Source organism: Salvelinus alpinus, chromosome 14 (genome assembly GCF_045679555.1).
Source record: "Salvelinus alpinus chromosome 14, SLU_Salpinus.1, whole genome shotgun sequence".
In the NCBI taxonomy this organism is placed as follows: domain Eukaryota; kingdom Metazoa; phylum Chordata; class Actinopteri; order Salmoniformes; family Salmonidae; genus Salvelinus; species Salvelinus alpinus.
Window position 1 is genome coordinate 2,822,473 of NC_092099.1, and position 16,617 is coordinate 2,839,089.

Here is a 16,617-nt window from a genome sequence, read left to right on the forward strand (position 1 = left end):
ATCAAAACAAAGGAGATGATTGTGGACTACAAGAAAAGGAGTACCGAGCACGGCCCCATTCTCATCAACGGGGCTGTAGTGGAGCAGGATGAGAGCTTCAAGTTCCTTGGCGTCCACATCACCAACAAACTAACATGGTCCAAGCACACCAAGACAGCCGTGAAGAGGGCACAACAAAACCTATTCCCCCTCGGGAGACTGAAAAGATTTGGCATGGGTCCTCAGATCCTCAAAAGGTTTTACAGCTGCACCATCGAGAGCATCCTGACGGGTTGCATCACTTCCTGTTATGGCAACTGCTCGGCCTCTGACCACAAGGCACGAAGGGTAGTGCGTACGACCCAATACATCACTGGGGCCAAGCTTCCTGCCATCCAGGACCTCTATACCAGGCAGTGTCAGAGGAAGGCCCTGTCTTAAGTCCAAGAGGCTTCTAAACAGTTTCTATTCATCCCCAAGCCATAAGACTGCTGAACATCTAATCAAATTGCTACCCAGACTATTTGCATTGCACCCCCCCCCCCCCCCACACACACACTGCTGCTACTCTCTGTTATTATCTATGCATAGTCACTTTAATAACTCTACCTACATGTACATATTACCTCAAATACTTTGACACCGGTGCCTCTGCACGTTGACTTATTTACTGCTGTTCTTTAATTATTTGTTTGTTTGTTATTCCTTTAAAACTGAATTGTTGGTTAAGGGCTTGTAAGTAAGCATTTCACTGTAAGGTCTACACCTTTTGTATTCTGCGCATGTGACAAATACAATTTGATTTGATTTAGCGCAAAGACACACCTTGCCCAGAAGGTCAGCCCAAAGCATCTCAGGGCTCAACCCCCTTGTTTTCGTTCAAAGTGAAAACACTACACAATAAGTGGGGCGGCATAGGTTTGCCCATGACATGCGGATTTCATTTGGAAAGGAGATGTTGGGAGAGCTACACCTCACATTAGCTGAGTTGCGAGTTACAGCTCCTTCACTTTTTGTAGCCAAACAAAGCCTGAATCTGGCGTTTACTCCTGTTTATATTCTATATTCATAGTTTGTTCTTTCTTACTCACTATCCTCAGTTCATGTCAGTTTATCCTTTTAGATTGTCTTTTCTCAAGAAAATCTAGTGGGCATCCATGGTGGGTGTTAACTTTGTTAGTTGTCTTTTCTGTTGAGCGACGACATTCAGGTTTGTCTTTAGAGAACGTAACAGTTCTTACCGAGGCATTTGAAAAACTCCATGGTCTTTGTTGTTGAATCTGTGCTTGAAATTCACTATTCGACTGAGGGACCTTACAATTTTCTTTTCACTTTGACATTATGGAGTATTTTGTGTAGATCAATGACCAAAAACAAAAATCAATGAAATCCATTTTATTCCCACTTTTAATGCAACAAAATGTGACAGAATCCAAGGGAGGTGAATACTTATGATAGGCACTGTACATGTACAATTATTGACATGGTCATGTTTGCGTCTGTCAATCAAACAAAAATACTCATCTAATTAGTTGGTCAGTTTATCAGTGAATCAATCAATCAATGTCCTCTCCACAACATAAATATAGCTTATTTTACCTCTTGTATCGAGTTATTTATCAGAAGATATGAGACATAACACAACATGTCTTTTTTAAATAAACATTTTAGCAAATATCAATGTTTCCCAAAACGATCATATCATCGATCACTGAGGAGTAGAGGAGATAAGGCCAGATAAAACAACAGAACAAGGAGCATTAAGACAGTAGTCTGTCGCAATATCAAAGAGCTTTATCTTCTCAATCCCAGCTGTACTCTCTCTCATTCCCACCTTAGAAAAATATTGAGATATCCTGTGTCATGCTAAATTAGTCTCAAAAGCTGGGCAACACTAGGGGAGTTAGGGAGATGTTGAGAAGAAGAGAGCAGCGCAGTCCAACACAGAGGAGACAGCAGAGCAACATGTGTTTGTCAGAGATCAAAAGAAGCCATGACATCAATCTATGCATCAATCTCCAAACTCTTATCGGCAGCCAATGGAAAGTCTTTCTCGGTGTCTATGGTAGCTCATCTGGCATATGATCTGTCTATTGTGTACTGCTAGACTAGGCATTCATCTTGTGTTTTCAAATCAAGAGCTGGATTCAATCAAACTGGTGCTGTAGATACACTAAATATACACAAGAGTATGTGATCACCCCCTTCAAATGAGTGGATTGGGCTATTTCAGCCACACCCGTTGCTGACAGCTGTATAAAATCAAGCACACAACCATGCAATCTCCATAGACAAATATTGGCAGTAGAATGGCCTTACTGAAGAGCTCAGTGTCTTTCAACGTAGCACTGTCTGTCACGTTCGTTGTAGTGAGGAGACCAAAGCGCAGCGTGATGTGAATACATATTTTAATACAAGACGACTGAACACGAAGAACACTAACAAAATAACAAACGACCGTGACCGCTATAAACACGCAGTGCAGACATGCAACATCAACATAGACAATAACCCACAAACCAAACCGGAAAATGGCAACCTAAATAGGATCCCCAATCAGAGACAACGATAAACAGCTGCCTCTGATTGGGAACCAATCCAGGCCACCATAGACCTAACAATGTCTAGACTTGACACACACACCTAGACATACAAAAACCCTAGACAAGACAAAAACACACATACCACCCTCGTCACACCCTGACCTAACCAAAATAATAAAGAAAACAAAGAATACTAAGGTCAGGGCGTGACACATCATAGATGCCACCTTTCCAACAAGTCAGTTCGTCAAATTTCTGCCCTGCTAGAGCTGCCCCGTTCAAATGTAAGTGCTGTTATTGTGAAGTGGAGCAACAACGGGCCCGCAGAGTGCTGAAGCGCTTAGCACATAAAAAAATTGCATGTCTTCGGTTACAACACTCACTACCAAGTTCCAAACTACCTCTGGAAGCAACTTCAGCACAAGAACTGTTCATCGGGAGCTTCATGAAATGGGCTTCCATGGCCAAGCAGCGCACACAAGTCTAACATCACCATGCGCAATGCCAAGCGTCGGCTGGAGTGGTGTAAAGATCGCCACCATGGACTCTGGAGCGATTCTCTGGAGTGATGACTCATGCTTTACCATCTGGCAGTCCAACGGACGAATCTGAGTTTGGCGGATGCCAGGAGAATGCTACCTGCCCGAATGCATAGTGCAAACTGTAAAGTTTGGTGGAGGACGAATAATGATCTGGGGCTGCTTTTCATGGTTCGAGCTAGGCCCCTTAGTTCCAGTGAATGGAAATCTTAACTCTGTAGCATACAATGACATTCTAAATGATTCTGTGCTTCCAACTTTGTGAGGAGTATTTCCGTCTGTAATAAAGCCCTTTTGTGGGGAAAAAAACTAATTCTGATTGGGTGGGCCTGGCTGCCAAGTGGGTTGGCCTATGCCCTGCATGGCTCACCTATGGCTGCACCCCTGTCAAGTCATGTGAAATCCATAAATTACAGCCGAATGAATTTATTTCAATTGACTGATTTTCCTTATATGAACTGTAAAATCTTTGAAATTGTTGCATTTATATTTTTGTTCAGTATACATAAAATGCAGATAGCGTAACTTTGGTGGGTCAAAATAGCACCCATTCATTAAAATTGAAAGGAATGCGGTTTTGGACCTCTCAATAATTGTGTTAGTGTTTTTCTGAATTTAATGGTTTAGGTGGGAACCCACTGCTTCAGATACAGTGCCTTCAGAAAGTATTCATACCCCTAGATTAATCCCACATTTTGTTGTTTTACTGCTTGAATTCAATTTTTTATATATTTTCTCACCCATCTACACACAATACCCCATAATGACAAAGGGAAACAGGTTTTCGAAATGTTTGCTAATTTATTGAAAATGTGATTACAGAGTCTTTCTGGGTAAGTCTTTTAAGAGCTTTGCACACCTGGATTGTATAATAGTAGCACATTATTCTTAAAAACATTATTCAAGCTCTGTCAAATTGGGTGTTGATCATTGCTAGACAGCCATTTTCAAATCTTGCCATAGATTTTCAAGCTGATTTTAAGTAAAATATTTAACTTGGCCTCTTTGGAACATTCAATGTCTTCTTGGTAAGCAACTCCAGTGTATATTGGACCTTGTGTTTTAGCTTATAGTCCCGCTGAAAGGTAATTTTGTCTCCCCGTGTCTGTTGGAAAGCAGACTGAACCAGCTTTTTCTGTAGGGTTTTGCCTGTACTTAGCTCTATTCCATTTATTTTTATCAACAAAAAACTATTTTGCTGAAAACAAGAATACCCATAACATGATGCAGCCACCACCATGCTTGAAAATATGTAAAGTGGTACTACATTTACATTACATTTACATTTAAGTCATTTAGCAGACGCTCTTATCCAGAGCGACTTACAAATTGGTGCATTCACCTTATGATATCCAGTGGAACAACCACTTTACAATAGTGCATCTAACTCTTTTAAGGGGGGGGGGGGGGGGTTAGAAGGATTACTTTATCCTATCCTAGGTATTCCTTAAAGAGGTGGGGTTTCAGGTGTCTCCGGAAGGTGGTGATTGACTCCGCTGACCTGGCGTCGTGAGGGAGTTTGTTCCACCATTGGGGTGCCAGAGCAGCGAACAGTTTTGACTGGGCTGAGCGGGAACTGTACCTCCTCAGAGGTAGGGAGGCGAGCAGGCCAGAGGTGGATGAACGCAGTGCCCTTGTTTGGGTGTAGGGCCTGATCAGAGCCTGAAGGTACGGAGGTGCCGTTCCCCTCACAGCTCCGTAGGCAAGCACCATGGTCTTGTAACGGATGCGAGCTTCAACTGGAAGCCAGTGGAGAGAGCGGAGGAGCGGGGTGACGTGAGAGAACTTGGGAAAGTTGAACACCAGACGGGCTGCGGCGTTCTGGATGAGTTGTAGGGGTTTAATGGCACAGGCAGGGAGCCCAGCCAACAGCGAGTTGCAGTAATCCAGACGGGAGATGACAAGTGCCTGGATTAGGACCTGCGCCGCTTCCTGCGTGAGGCAGGGTCGTACTCTGCGAATGTTGTAGAGCATGAACCTACAGGAACGGGTCACCGCCTTGATGTTAGTTGAGAACGACAGGGTGTTGTCCAGGATCACGCCAAGGTTCTTAGCACTCTGGGAGGAGGACACAATGGAGTTGTCAACCGTGATGGCGAGATCATGGAACGGGCAGTCCTTCCCCGGGAGGAAGAGCAGCTCCGTCTTGCCGAGGTTCAGCTTGAGGTGGTGATCCGTCATCCACACTGATATGTCTGCCAGACATGCAGAGATGCGATTCACCACCTGGTTATCAGAGGGGGGAAAGGAGAAGATTAATTGTGTGTCGTCTGCATAGCAATGATAGGAGAGACCATGTGAGGATATGACAGAGCCAAGTGACTTGGTGTATAGCGAGAATAGGAGAGGGCCTAGAACAGAGCCCTGGGGGACACCAGTGGTGAGAGCACGTGGTGCGGAGACAGATTCTCGCCACGCCACCTGGTAGGAGCGACCTGTCAGGTAGGACGCAATCCAAGCATGGGCCGCGCCGGAGATGCCCAGCTCGGAGAGGGTGGAGAGGAGGATCTGATGGTTCACAGTATCAAAGGCAGCCGATAGGTCTAGAAGGATGAGAGCAGAGGAGAGAGAGTTAGCTTTAGCAGTGCGGAGCGCCTCCGTGACACAGAGAAGAGCAGTCTCAGTTGAATGACTAGTCTTGAAACCTGACTGATTTGGATCAAGAAGGTCATTCTGAGAGAGATAGCAGGAGAGCTGGCCAAGGACGGCACGTTCAAGAGTTTTGGAGAGAAAAGAAAGAAGGGATACTGGTCTGTAGTTGTTGACATCGGAGGGATCGAGTGTAGGTTTTTTCAGAAGGGGTGCAACTCTCGCTCTCTTGAAGACGGAAGGGACGTAGCCAGCGGTCAAGGATGAGTTGATGAGCGAGGTGAGGTAAGGGAGAAGGTCTCCGGAAATGGTCTGGAGAAGAGAGGAGGGGATAGGGTCAAGCGGGCAGGTTGTTGGGCGGCCGGCCGTCACAAGACGCGAGATTTCATCTGGAGAGAGAGGGGAGAAAGAGGTCAAAGCACAGGGTAGGGCAGTGTGAGCAGAACCAGCGGTGTCGTTTGACTTAGCAAACGAGGATCGGATGTCGTCGACCTTCTTTTCAAAATGGTTGACGAAGTCATCAGCAGAGAGGGAGGAGGGGGGAGGAGGGGGGAGGAGGGGGAGGAGGATTCAGGAGGGAGGAGAAGGTGGCAAAGAGCTTCCTAGGGTTGGAGGCAGATGCTTGGAATTTAGAGTGGTAGAAATTGGCTTTAGCAGCAGAGACAGAAGAGGAGAATGTAGAGAGGAGGGAGTGAAAGGATGCCAGGTCCGCAGGGAGGCGAGTTTTCCTCCATTTCCGCTCGGCTGCCCGGAGCCCTGTTCTGTGAGCTCGCAATGAGTCGTCGAGCCACGGAGCAGGAGGGGAGGACCGAGCCGGCCTGGAGGATAGGGGACATAGAGAGTCAAAGGATGCAGAAAGGGAGGAGAGGAGGGTTGAGGAGGCAGAATCAGGAGATAGGTTGGAGAAGGTTTGAGCAGAGGGAAGAGATGATAGGATGGAAGAGGAGAGAGTAGCGGGGGAGAGAGAGCGAAGGTTGGGACGGCGCGATACCATCCGAGTAGGGGCAGTGTGGGAAGTGTTGGATGAGAGCGAGAGGGAAAAGGATACAAGGTAGTGGTCGGAGACTTGGAGGGGAGTTGCAATGAGATTAGTGGAAGAACAGCATCTAGTAAAGATGAGGTCAAGCGTATTGCCTGCCTTGTGAGTAGGGGGGGAAGGTGAGAGGGTGAGGTCAAAAGAGGAGAGGAGTGGAAAGAAGGAGGCAGAGAGGAATGAGTCAAAGGTAGACGTGGGGAGGTTAAAGTCACCCAGAACTGTGAGAGGTGAGCCATCCTCAGGAAAGGAACTTATCAGGGCGTCAAGCTCATTGATGAACTCTCCAAGGGAACCTGGAGGGCGATAAATGATGTACTCTGATGTGTTATGTTGGATTTGCCCCAAACACAACGCTTTGGACTCAGGGCATCAAGTTCATTTCTTTGCCTAATATTTTGCAGTTTTTTATTAGTGCCTTGTTGCAAAGAGGATGCATATTTTGGAACATTTTTATTCTGTACGTGCTTTGACTCTGTCATTTTGTCACGCCCTGACCTTGGAGATCCTTATTTATTCTCTATGTTTGGTTAGGTCAGGATGTGACTCGGGTGGGAGATTCTATGTTTTCTATTTCTTGTTTCTTCTTGTTTTTGCCATGTGTGGTTCCCAATCAGCGGCAGCTGTCTATCGTCGTCTCTGATTGGGGATCATATATAAGTTGTGATTTTGGGTTTTGTGGGTAGTTATTTTCTGTTTAGCTGTTTTTGTTGCCTGAAAGAACTTTTCGTTTTCTACTTTGTTATTTTGTTGCGGTGTTCAGTTTTATTAAAAATCATGAACACCTACCACGCTGCACCTTGGTCTCCTTCTTCAACCCACGAGAGTCGTTACACATTTAGGTTATTATTGTGGAGTAACTACACTGTTGTTGATCCATCCTTCAGTTTTCTCCTATCACAGCCATTCAACTCTGTAACTGTTTTAGTCACCATTGGCCTCATGGTGCAATCCCTGAGCGTTTTCCTTCCTCGCCAGCAACTGCGTAAGGAAGAACAGCTGTGTCTTTTTAGTGACTGGATCCAAAGTGTAATTAATAACTTCACCATGCTCAAAGGGATATTCAATGTATGCTTTATATATATATATATATGAACCTGCAAAATCGGCAGTGTATCAAATACTTGGAACCTGCAAAATCGGCAGTGTATCAGATACTTGTTCAAGTATTTGATACACTGCCGATTTTGCAGGTTTTCCTACTTACAAAGCATGTAGAGGTCTGTCATTTGTATCATAGGTACACTTCAACTGTGAGAGACGGAATCTAAAACAAAAATCCAGAAAATCACAGTGTATGATTTTTAAGTAATTCATTTGCATTTTATTGCATGACATAAGTATTTGATCACCTACCAACCAGTAAGAATTCCGGCTCTCACAGACCTGTTCGTTTTTTCACAGCCCTCCTCATTACCTGTATTAACTGCACCTGTTTGAACTCGTTACCTGTATAAAAGACACCTGTCCACACACTCAATCAAACAGACTCCAACCTCTCCAAGACCAGAGAGCTGTGTAAGGACATCAGGGTTAAAATTGTAGACCTGCACAAGGCTGGGATGGGCTACAGGACAATAGGCAAGCAGCTTGGTGAGAAGGCAACAACTGTTGGCGCAATTATTAGAAAATGGAAGAAGTTCAAGATGACGGTCAATCCCCCTCAGTCTGGGGCTCCATTCAAGATCTCACCTCGTGGGGCATCAATGATCATGAGGAAGGTGAGGGATCAGCCCAGAACTACACGGCAGGACCTGGTCAATGACCTGAAGAGAGCTGGGACCACAGTCTCAAAGAAAACCATTAGTAACACACTACGCCGTCATGGATTAAAATCTTGCAGCGCACGCAAGGTCCCCCTGCTCAAGCCAGCGCATGTCCAGGCCCGTCTGAAGTTTGCCAATGACCATCTGGATGATCCAGAGGAGGAATGGGAGAAGGCCATGTGGTCTGATGAGACAAAAATAGAGCTTTTTGGTCTAAACTCCACTCGCCGTGTTTGGAGGAAAAAGAAGGATGAGTACAACCCCAAGAACACCATCCCAACCGTGAAGCATGGAGGTGGAAACATCATTCTTTGGGGATGCTTTTCTGCAAAGGGGACAGGACTGCACCGTATTGAGGGGAGGATGGATGGGGCCATGTATTGCGAGATCTTGGCCAACAAGATCTTCCCTCAGTAAGAGCATTGAAGATGGGTCGTGGCTGGGTCTTCCAGCATGACAACGACCCGAAACACACAGCCAGGGCAACTAAGGAGTGTCTCCGTAAGAAGCATCTCAAGGTCCTGGAGTGGCCTAGCCAGTCTCCAGACCTGAACCCAATAGAAAATCTTTGGAGGGAGCTGAAAGTCCGTATTGCCCAGCGACAGCCCCGAAACCTGAAGGATCTGGAGAAGGTCTGTATGGAGGAGTGGGCCAAAATCCCTGCTGTAGCGTGTGCAAACCTGGTCAAGAACTACAGGAAACGTATGATCTCTGTAATTGGAAACAAAGGTTTCTGTACCAAATATTAAGTTCTGCTTTTCTGATTTATCAAATACTTATGTCATGCAATAAAATGCAAATTAATTACTTAAAAATCATACAATGTGATTTTCTGGATTTTTGTTTTAGATTCCGTCTCTCACAGTTGAAGTGTACCTATGATAAAAATGACAGACCTCTACATGCTTTGTAAGTAGGAAAACCTGCAAAATCGGCAGTGTATCAAATACTTGTTCTCCCCACTGTATATATACATACATACACACACAGTACCAGTCAAAGTTATTTACTATTTTCTACATTGTATAATAATAGTGAAGACATCAAAACTATGAAATGACACAAAAAAACGGTTAAAATCCAAATATATTTTATATTTGAGATTATTCAAAGTAGCCACTCTGCTTTTAAGACAGCTTTGCACACTCTTGGCATTCTCTCAATAGGTGCCCTTCTTTGCGAGCCATAGGAAAACCTCCCTGGTCTTTGTGGTTGAATCTGTGTATGAAATGCACTGCTTGACTGAGGGACCTAACATATAATTGTATGTGTGGGGTACAGAGATGAGGTAGTCATAAAAAAATAATGTTGAACATTATTATTGCCCACAGTGAGGCAATGCAACTTATTATGTGATTTGTAAAGCACATTTTTATTCCTGAACTTATTTAGGCTTGCTGTACAAAAGGGGTTGAATACTTATTGACTCAAGACATTTCAGCCTTTCAATTTCTATTAATTTGTACAAATTTCAAAGAACATAATTCTACTTTGACATTATGAGGTATTGTGTGTAGGCCAGTGACACAAACTGTAATCCTTTTTTAATTCAGGCTGTAACACAACCAAATGTGGAATAAGTCAAGGGGTGTTGTATGTTCTAGTATCACAGATTCAAGATTACTGGTATTTGAGGCAAAAGTCTCTGTTCCCTTGTTCACAACTGGATTGGTACATGAAGCTCAAGCTCAGTATGTTTGTAATGACCCAAAACCCATGGCTGAAGCTTGTGCTTTAATTGTATACACAGTGCAGGTTTTTACACTACAACGCATACCATACAGTCACGATGGGTATTTTGTCTTCCTGTCTCTCCTTTCCTCCCTTTCCTTGTCTCTGTGTGTGTCTCTCTCTGCTGTAGATAACTGAGCTGAACAGACGCATGTCGGTCATTGAGAAACTACTGAACCGTCTGGAACAGAAAGTGACATCCCCCTATGACCAGGTAAAGGGCCTTACCCCTAGAGACTGAACAAAGAACAGAATGTTTGGGACACTGCTCTCTACACCAGTCTGTTCTAAAGCTCTATGCTTTTCACTATTATTTGTATGCTCAAAAGCTCTTTTTGTCTCATAAATGTTATACCTGAAAGCAGGTTTTCACTCTAACCCTTTGTTAATGAGAGAAGAGAAGCCGTACACACTAAATTCTCATGATTTAATACTTCCGAGACCTCGTGTCCAAGTCGTCAGGTGCCAGGGGAAAACCAGCAGACCTTTGAAAATGTGTAGTAAGTTCAATTCAAACACTTCACTATAAACAAGGCAGGCTTTGAGCTTGATTGCTCATTCTTTTTTGCTTCCAAAACGAATCAGCTCGACATTAACGAATCGTGCTTTGCCTTTTTGTGGCTATTGCGCTATGACATTAATTATCTTTCAGTAAACATTTTTGTGAAAGCAGGATCTGCAAAGCATCTGTAAAGCATCTCCCGTACAAAGTCAAGAAAACATTTGGACATTTGAAAAATGTTGCCTTCTGGTTACACAACTATAGAATATTATTCATCCCTACAAACATCTGTCAAGAATTGTTTGTAAAATAATAAATCTGCAGTAGGCCTCTGTTTATGTAGTTATTACAGTAGTTGTCTTTATCTGTTCAGCAACCCTCTGATAAATTCAATTTTCCTTGACCTAAAGAAAAGCCAAAAATATTTGCTATGATTTATTTAAGACTTTTCGTTTGTACTATTGTCATGGTAAGTGTCTTCAGCTTTAAAATCAGGATTTTATTGTATTAATATAGGGGGTTCATACAGTAAGTTTGTGTAGTCCATTGCTCTGTCAGACTGGATTACATTTAATTACTTTTGTGTCTCTGCTTCTATTTCTATTATTGAATTATTTGCCATGCTCAACTCGAAACAAAAATATATAGATGCGTTTTTGACTGGTATAGCAAGTAATACAACTTCAAACAAGGCAACAGTAACCATGTCGTGCCCCACGAATGATGCAGCGCCCAGGGACTTTGTTTTGAGAAGAAAAAAGCTAAAAGGTAAAAAACATAGAAATATAATCCATAGATGACAGTTCGCATTCGAGTCAGGACTTGCAGCCATTGCTAGTGTACCCATGAGTTTAACAGTCACATTGCGGGAGTAAGAGGTTCCAAAAGCCTTCTATGGCCACAACGCAACAAGCTGTATATTTGGCACGCATGCTGCCCAAACTGCTGCCTTTCCGACTGTAGGCATACCAGTAACTGCCAAAATAAAATCAAAACACTTGAGTAAATGAGGGATACAAAGTATATGTTATGGTGTGGGGTGCATTTTCCTGGCATGGTTTAGGTCCACTTGTACAATCTATGCCAAGAATCTATCCCAAAATCTATCCCCAAATAAATGTAATTCAAAGGCGCATTGAAGCTGTTCTGGCAGGAGAGGGACCTACGTAGCAAATTTCACGACTTTAGGTCAAACGGGGTGAGAGGCGTGACCTTTCAAAGTTAGCATTTTCAATCGCTTGTTATAGCGCCACCATCTGGCCAATCAGTGTCATTTTGTAAATGCCGGATCTCTATGTCCAGTCGCATCATTCACCCAAGTGCCGTCAAAATTGGTCAGTGCTGTCTGAGATAGACGGAGACAGGTCCTCAGATCCTCTGTCCCCTCATCCCCTCATCGTGGGGGACAATAATAAAGAGATAAATAAAGATAAAATGCTTTTTTTTTTCATAACATAATAAACATTATGCCATTGTGTAATGAAATTAAACAAACAAAATAACCATATTTATAAGCGATGACTGTAATTTCTCCCCATTCTGTGTTTTCCTAGGGCCAATCTTGTACTTCTCCCCTGCCCCAGTGGGAGGAGGTGGACCTGGAGGAACTGCAGCTGAGGCAGAAGCTGGACCAGCTGACGGGCAACATCAGTGACAAGGGTCTTTCCTCGGAGGAGGATGAACCCAAGAGGCCCCCATCCCCCAAGGAGAGCCCAGGGAGGAGGAGGCGCCTTAGGGGTGACGTGAGCCCATCCGGGTCCCTCTCCAGACCCTCCTCCAGACCGGGCATCATGATCAGCCCACCCATCGTTGAACTGCAGGAGTCCTCTGAAGTGCAGGTAGAGAAACGCAAGGGTGACCGACTGGGTTTGACCTCAGTCATCTGTGGGCCACAAGATTGTTAGCCCGTCGAGCTAAAGCTAAGGCAATAGCTCAGGAAGCTAACGCAAGTCTTTAGGTCTCAAGCAAGGTTACTCATCATAGTATTTCACCGAACCACCTCAATTTCATCCTGTTACACACCTCCAATGCACTGAATCCTGACCTGAGATATTTGAGTCAATGGAAGATTTGCATGTAAGTTTACAAAAACATTCATCACTAATACTCATATGCAGAACATTACAAACATGCGCACACACATATTGTAAACGAACATGCCTATTGTAGCAAACGCGTCACACCTGCACTGTGTTATGGATATATAAACTTACTAGCAGAAATTCAACGTACAATTGTAAGGCAATGTTTTAATTTTTTTGTGAAATCTTGTTGAGAACTCACAATTCTATTGCAGCTGGTTGTACGTTGTTGTACGTTGAATCAATACATACTTTTTTTGCAGTGTAGGTTTTGCCTTCACTTTTAATCCTGAAGTCTTTTAGCGATCAATTCTACCTTTTTTCACTGGATATCATTGGCTGGAGAATAACTTTTTCAGCCACTTCACTGAAGTGCATGCTCAGCCATTTTTCAAGTTGCTGAGCATCCCTGTTTACATGTTCCTTCTCAAACAGCTCGTTTCTAACAGATTTATTGAAAAAATTGGCAGAACAGGGAACATATTTTCTTTAAGTGGTCACTGCTGCAAATTCAAAAGTGTTTCAATACAGATTTCAATCATGTTCTCTTTTTATTGAAACACGTTATTATCACCTGACCATAAATTATATTAAAGCATGATAAGGTGTTTATTCAAACATGTCATTTAACACCCAATGACACAAAACACCAAGTTAAAACCAACTTTTTAGAACAGATATTTGTGTGCACACACAATGTATCTATTCGTTGAGTTGTAAAGACTCATGGGTGAACAAACGTTAAGATGTGAAGCCATATAATGGAAAGCACAAACCATGCAACACCTGAAGTTAAAACCATTCAATGTTTTAGGGCAGCCACATCTATTCATTCAAGATGTGAAGCCAGAATGGTGGACATTTTGTGCTCAGATATTGAAGATGCTCATTACTGAACTTCCAAAGCATGTGTTACCTGAGAGACAGAACAGAAGTTCAAAGGTCAGGCGTTACTCTAACAGAGCTCTTTCTTTCTCATCAGACCCTTTTTTGAAACACGTCATCTGGGTTTGATTCAATGGCTAAAGTAATGTATGAATAGCAACTTAATGAAAAGAAGGACATACAGTACATCTAGCCAAAATACTTTTGACTCTAAAACCTAAAAAGCACAAGTGTGTGTGACACACTATGCTAGATAGATACATTTTTTAGGATGAATGAAGTCTCTTTCATATCTTAGAATTTGTCTTATCCACCTGTAGCCTTTGGTGAGCAAGTCTAATAGCGCAGTTTCTCTTAGCCAGTAAGTGAATAGAAAAAGAATCAGTTGCTACAGGTAGGACATGGACGTGTACAAACAGACCAGCTATAACTTCCATAAGGCAATCAGAAGCAAAACGACAGTACAGAGACAAAGAGGAGTCGCAATTCAATGGCTCAGACATGAGACGCATGTGGCAGGGACTCCAGACAATCACAGATTATAAAGGGAAAGCCAGCCATGTCGCGGACACCAACTCCTCTCTCCCGGACAAGCTAAACACCTTCTTTGCCCGCTTTGAGGAAAACAACAACGAACTGCCAACGTGGGCCCCTCCATTGACGAGGACCTTGTGTGCCGGATCTCTGTGGCCGACGTGAGAAAGACATTTAAGTGTTAACCCACTCAAGGCTGCCGGCCCAGACGGCATCCCAAGCCGCGTCCTCAGAGCTTCTGCAGACTAGTTGGCTGGAGTGTTAACGGACATATTCAATCCCTCCATATCTAAGTCTGTTGCCCCCATTGCTTAAAAAATGTCCACCATTGTTCCTGTACCCAAGAAAGTGAAGGTAACTTAAATAAATGACTATCGGTCCGTAGCACTCACTTCTGTCATCAAGGTAAAAAAAAAAAAAAAAAAGGTTTTCTGCCCCTGAACAAAGCAGTTAACCCACTGTTCCTAGGCCGTCATTGAAATACGAATTTGTTCTTAACTGACTTGCCTAGTGAAATAAACACCCAAAAAGTGTTTTGAGATGCTAGTTAAGGATCATATTACCTCGACCTTACCCGACACCCTAGACCCACTACAATTTGCATACCGCCTCAACAGATTCACGGATGACGCAATTGCCATTGCACTGCACACTGCCCTATCCCACCTGGACAAGAGGAATATCTATGTAATAATGCTGTTCATCGACTACAGCTCACCTTTCAACTACATAGTGCCCTCCAAGCTCATCTCTAACCTCAGGGCCCTGGGTCTGAACCCCTCCCTGTGCAACTGGCTCCTAGACTTCCTGACAGGTCGACCCCAGGGGATGAAGGTAGGCAACAACAACTCTGCCACGCTGATCCTCAACACAGGGGCCCCACAGGGGTGCGTGCTCAGTCCCCTCCTGTACTCCCTGTTCCCCCATGACTGCGTGGCCACCCACGTCTCCAAATCAATCATCAAGTTTGCTAACGATACAACAGTGATAGAATGACTATAGTGGTAGTCATTCTGTAGCTAGAGGACTCCTAATATCTCCAGGAATGATTTAGACAAACATTTTACTTATCTGTTGTTGTCTTTGTCTATTTGCTAGCTAGGGCCATCTACTTTAAGTGCTGTGTCTTTCCAGTAGCCTACTTGCTGTGTGGACTGCTAATAACTTGCAGATGATTGTTGAAACATCAATCAGGATTAAGTGGAAGGGCAATTTGTGACTGTTGTTGTTTTTGTAATCAGTGGCTGTATTGGAGTGGTTTCTCCTCTCCTAGGCAATCAGTAATTAGTACCGGAAGGTGTGCTCTTCACCTCTGTTAGGCAATTATCAATTAGTGTCCCATGTTTTCTCAGTGGCAGCTGTAGGCGGCAGTCATGTCAGTAGCAGTCTTGTCCCAAAACGAATACGGTTCTCCCGAGTTGTTCTGCGGAGTGGTTCGAGGAAGGCTCCACACAACTCTCTCAATATCTTACCTAGTTATTTTCTGATGATCTCATTTAGCTCTTTTATAGCTTTGGCAACTGTGTGTGTTTTCTATACCTGTTCGCGCCACTCCCTGTAGGCTTTACAGATGCTCCCCACCCCTTGCAACCCTTCTAATTTAGTGTACCCTCCACTCACAACCCTTGTGGAATTCCCGGTCTCTGGTAGCGTTTGGAACTGCCAATCTGCGGTCAAGAACGCCAAGTTCATCTCAGCTATGTTACACTTCAGTCCCTTGACTTCTTGGCCCTGACGGCGACATGGATCACCCCTAACACCACTGCTACTCCATCTGCTCTCTCTTCATCTGACTACATTTTCTCTCATAGTCCAAGAGCATCTGTTCATAGCGGTGGTGGCACAGGGCTACTCTTCTCTTTACTCTCTCACTCACCTGTCCATCTCCTCATTTGAATTCCATGCTGTCACTGTCAATTGTCCACTCAAGATGAACATTGTTGTTATCTATTGCCTGCCAGGTGCCCTTAGAGAGTTCCTCAATGAGCTTGACACCTTGATAAGCTAATTTCCTGTCGATGGCTTATAGCTCTTTGTACTGGGCAACTTCAACCTCCCGACGTCTGCCTTTGATTAATTTCTTTCCAACTCTTTCTTTCCCCTCCTTGCCTCTTTTGACCTCACACTTTCCCAGTCCCCTCCCACTCACAAGGCAGGCAATATGCTTGACTTCATCTTTACTAGAAGCTGTTCTGGTCTCTGATCACTATTTTGTTTCCTTTTCTGTCTCCTCCAACCCTAGCCACTCAGCCCCTACCTAAATGGTCTTGCGCTGTCTCAATCTTCGCTATCTCTCTCCGACTACTCTCTCCTCTTCTATCCTGTCATCTCTCCCTTCTGCTAAATCCTCCCCCATCATGTCTCCTGATTCAACTCTTCAACACTACTCTCTTCCCTTTCTGCATCCTATGACTCGCACTATCCCCTTTCCTCCC

At 43.9% G+C, this 16,617-nt stretch overlaps 1 protein-coding gene across 2 annotated transcripts in view; it reads left to right on the forward strand.

The window, feature by feature from the left end:
* Window positions 1-16,617, forward strand: part of LOC139538304 (melanophilin-like) — a 139,809-nt gene that overhangs the window by 96,346 nt on the left and 26,846 nt on the right. For both annotated transcript variants that reach the window (XM_071340171.1, XM_071340172.1), the window contains 2 exons: window positions 10,311-10,394; window positions 12,236-12,520. In XM_071340171.1, the coding sequence (XP_071196272.1) occupies window positions 10,311-10,394; window positions 12,236-12,520 (369 nt within the window). The remainder of the gene's footprint in view (window positions 1-10,310; window positions 10,395-12,235; window positions 12,521-16,617) is intronic.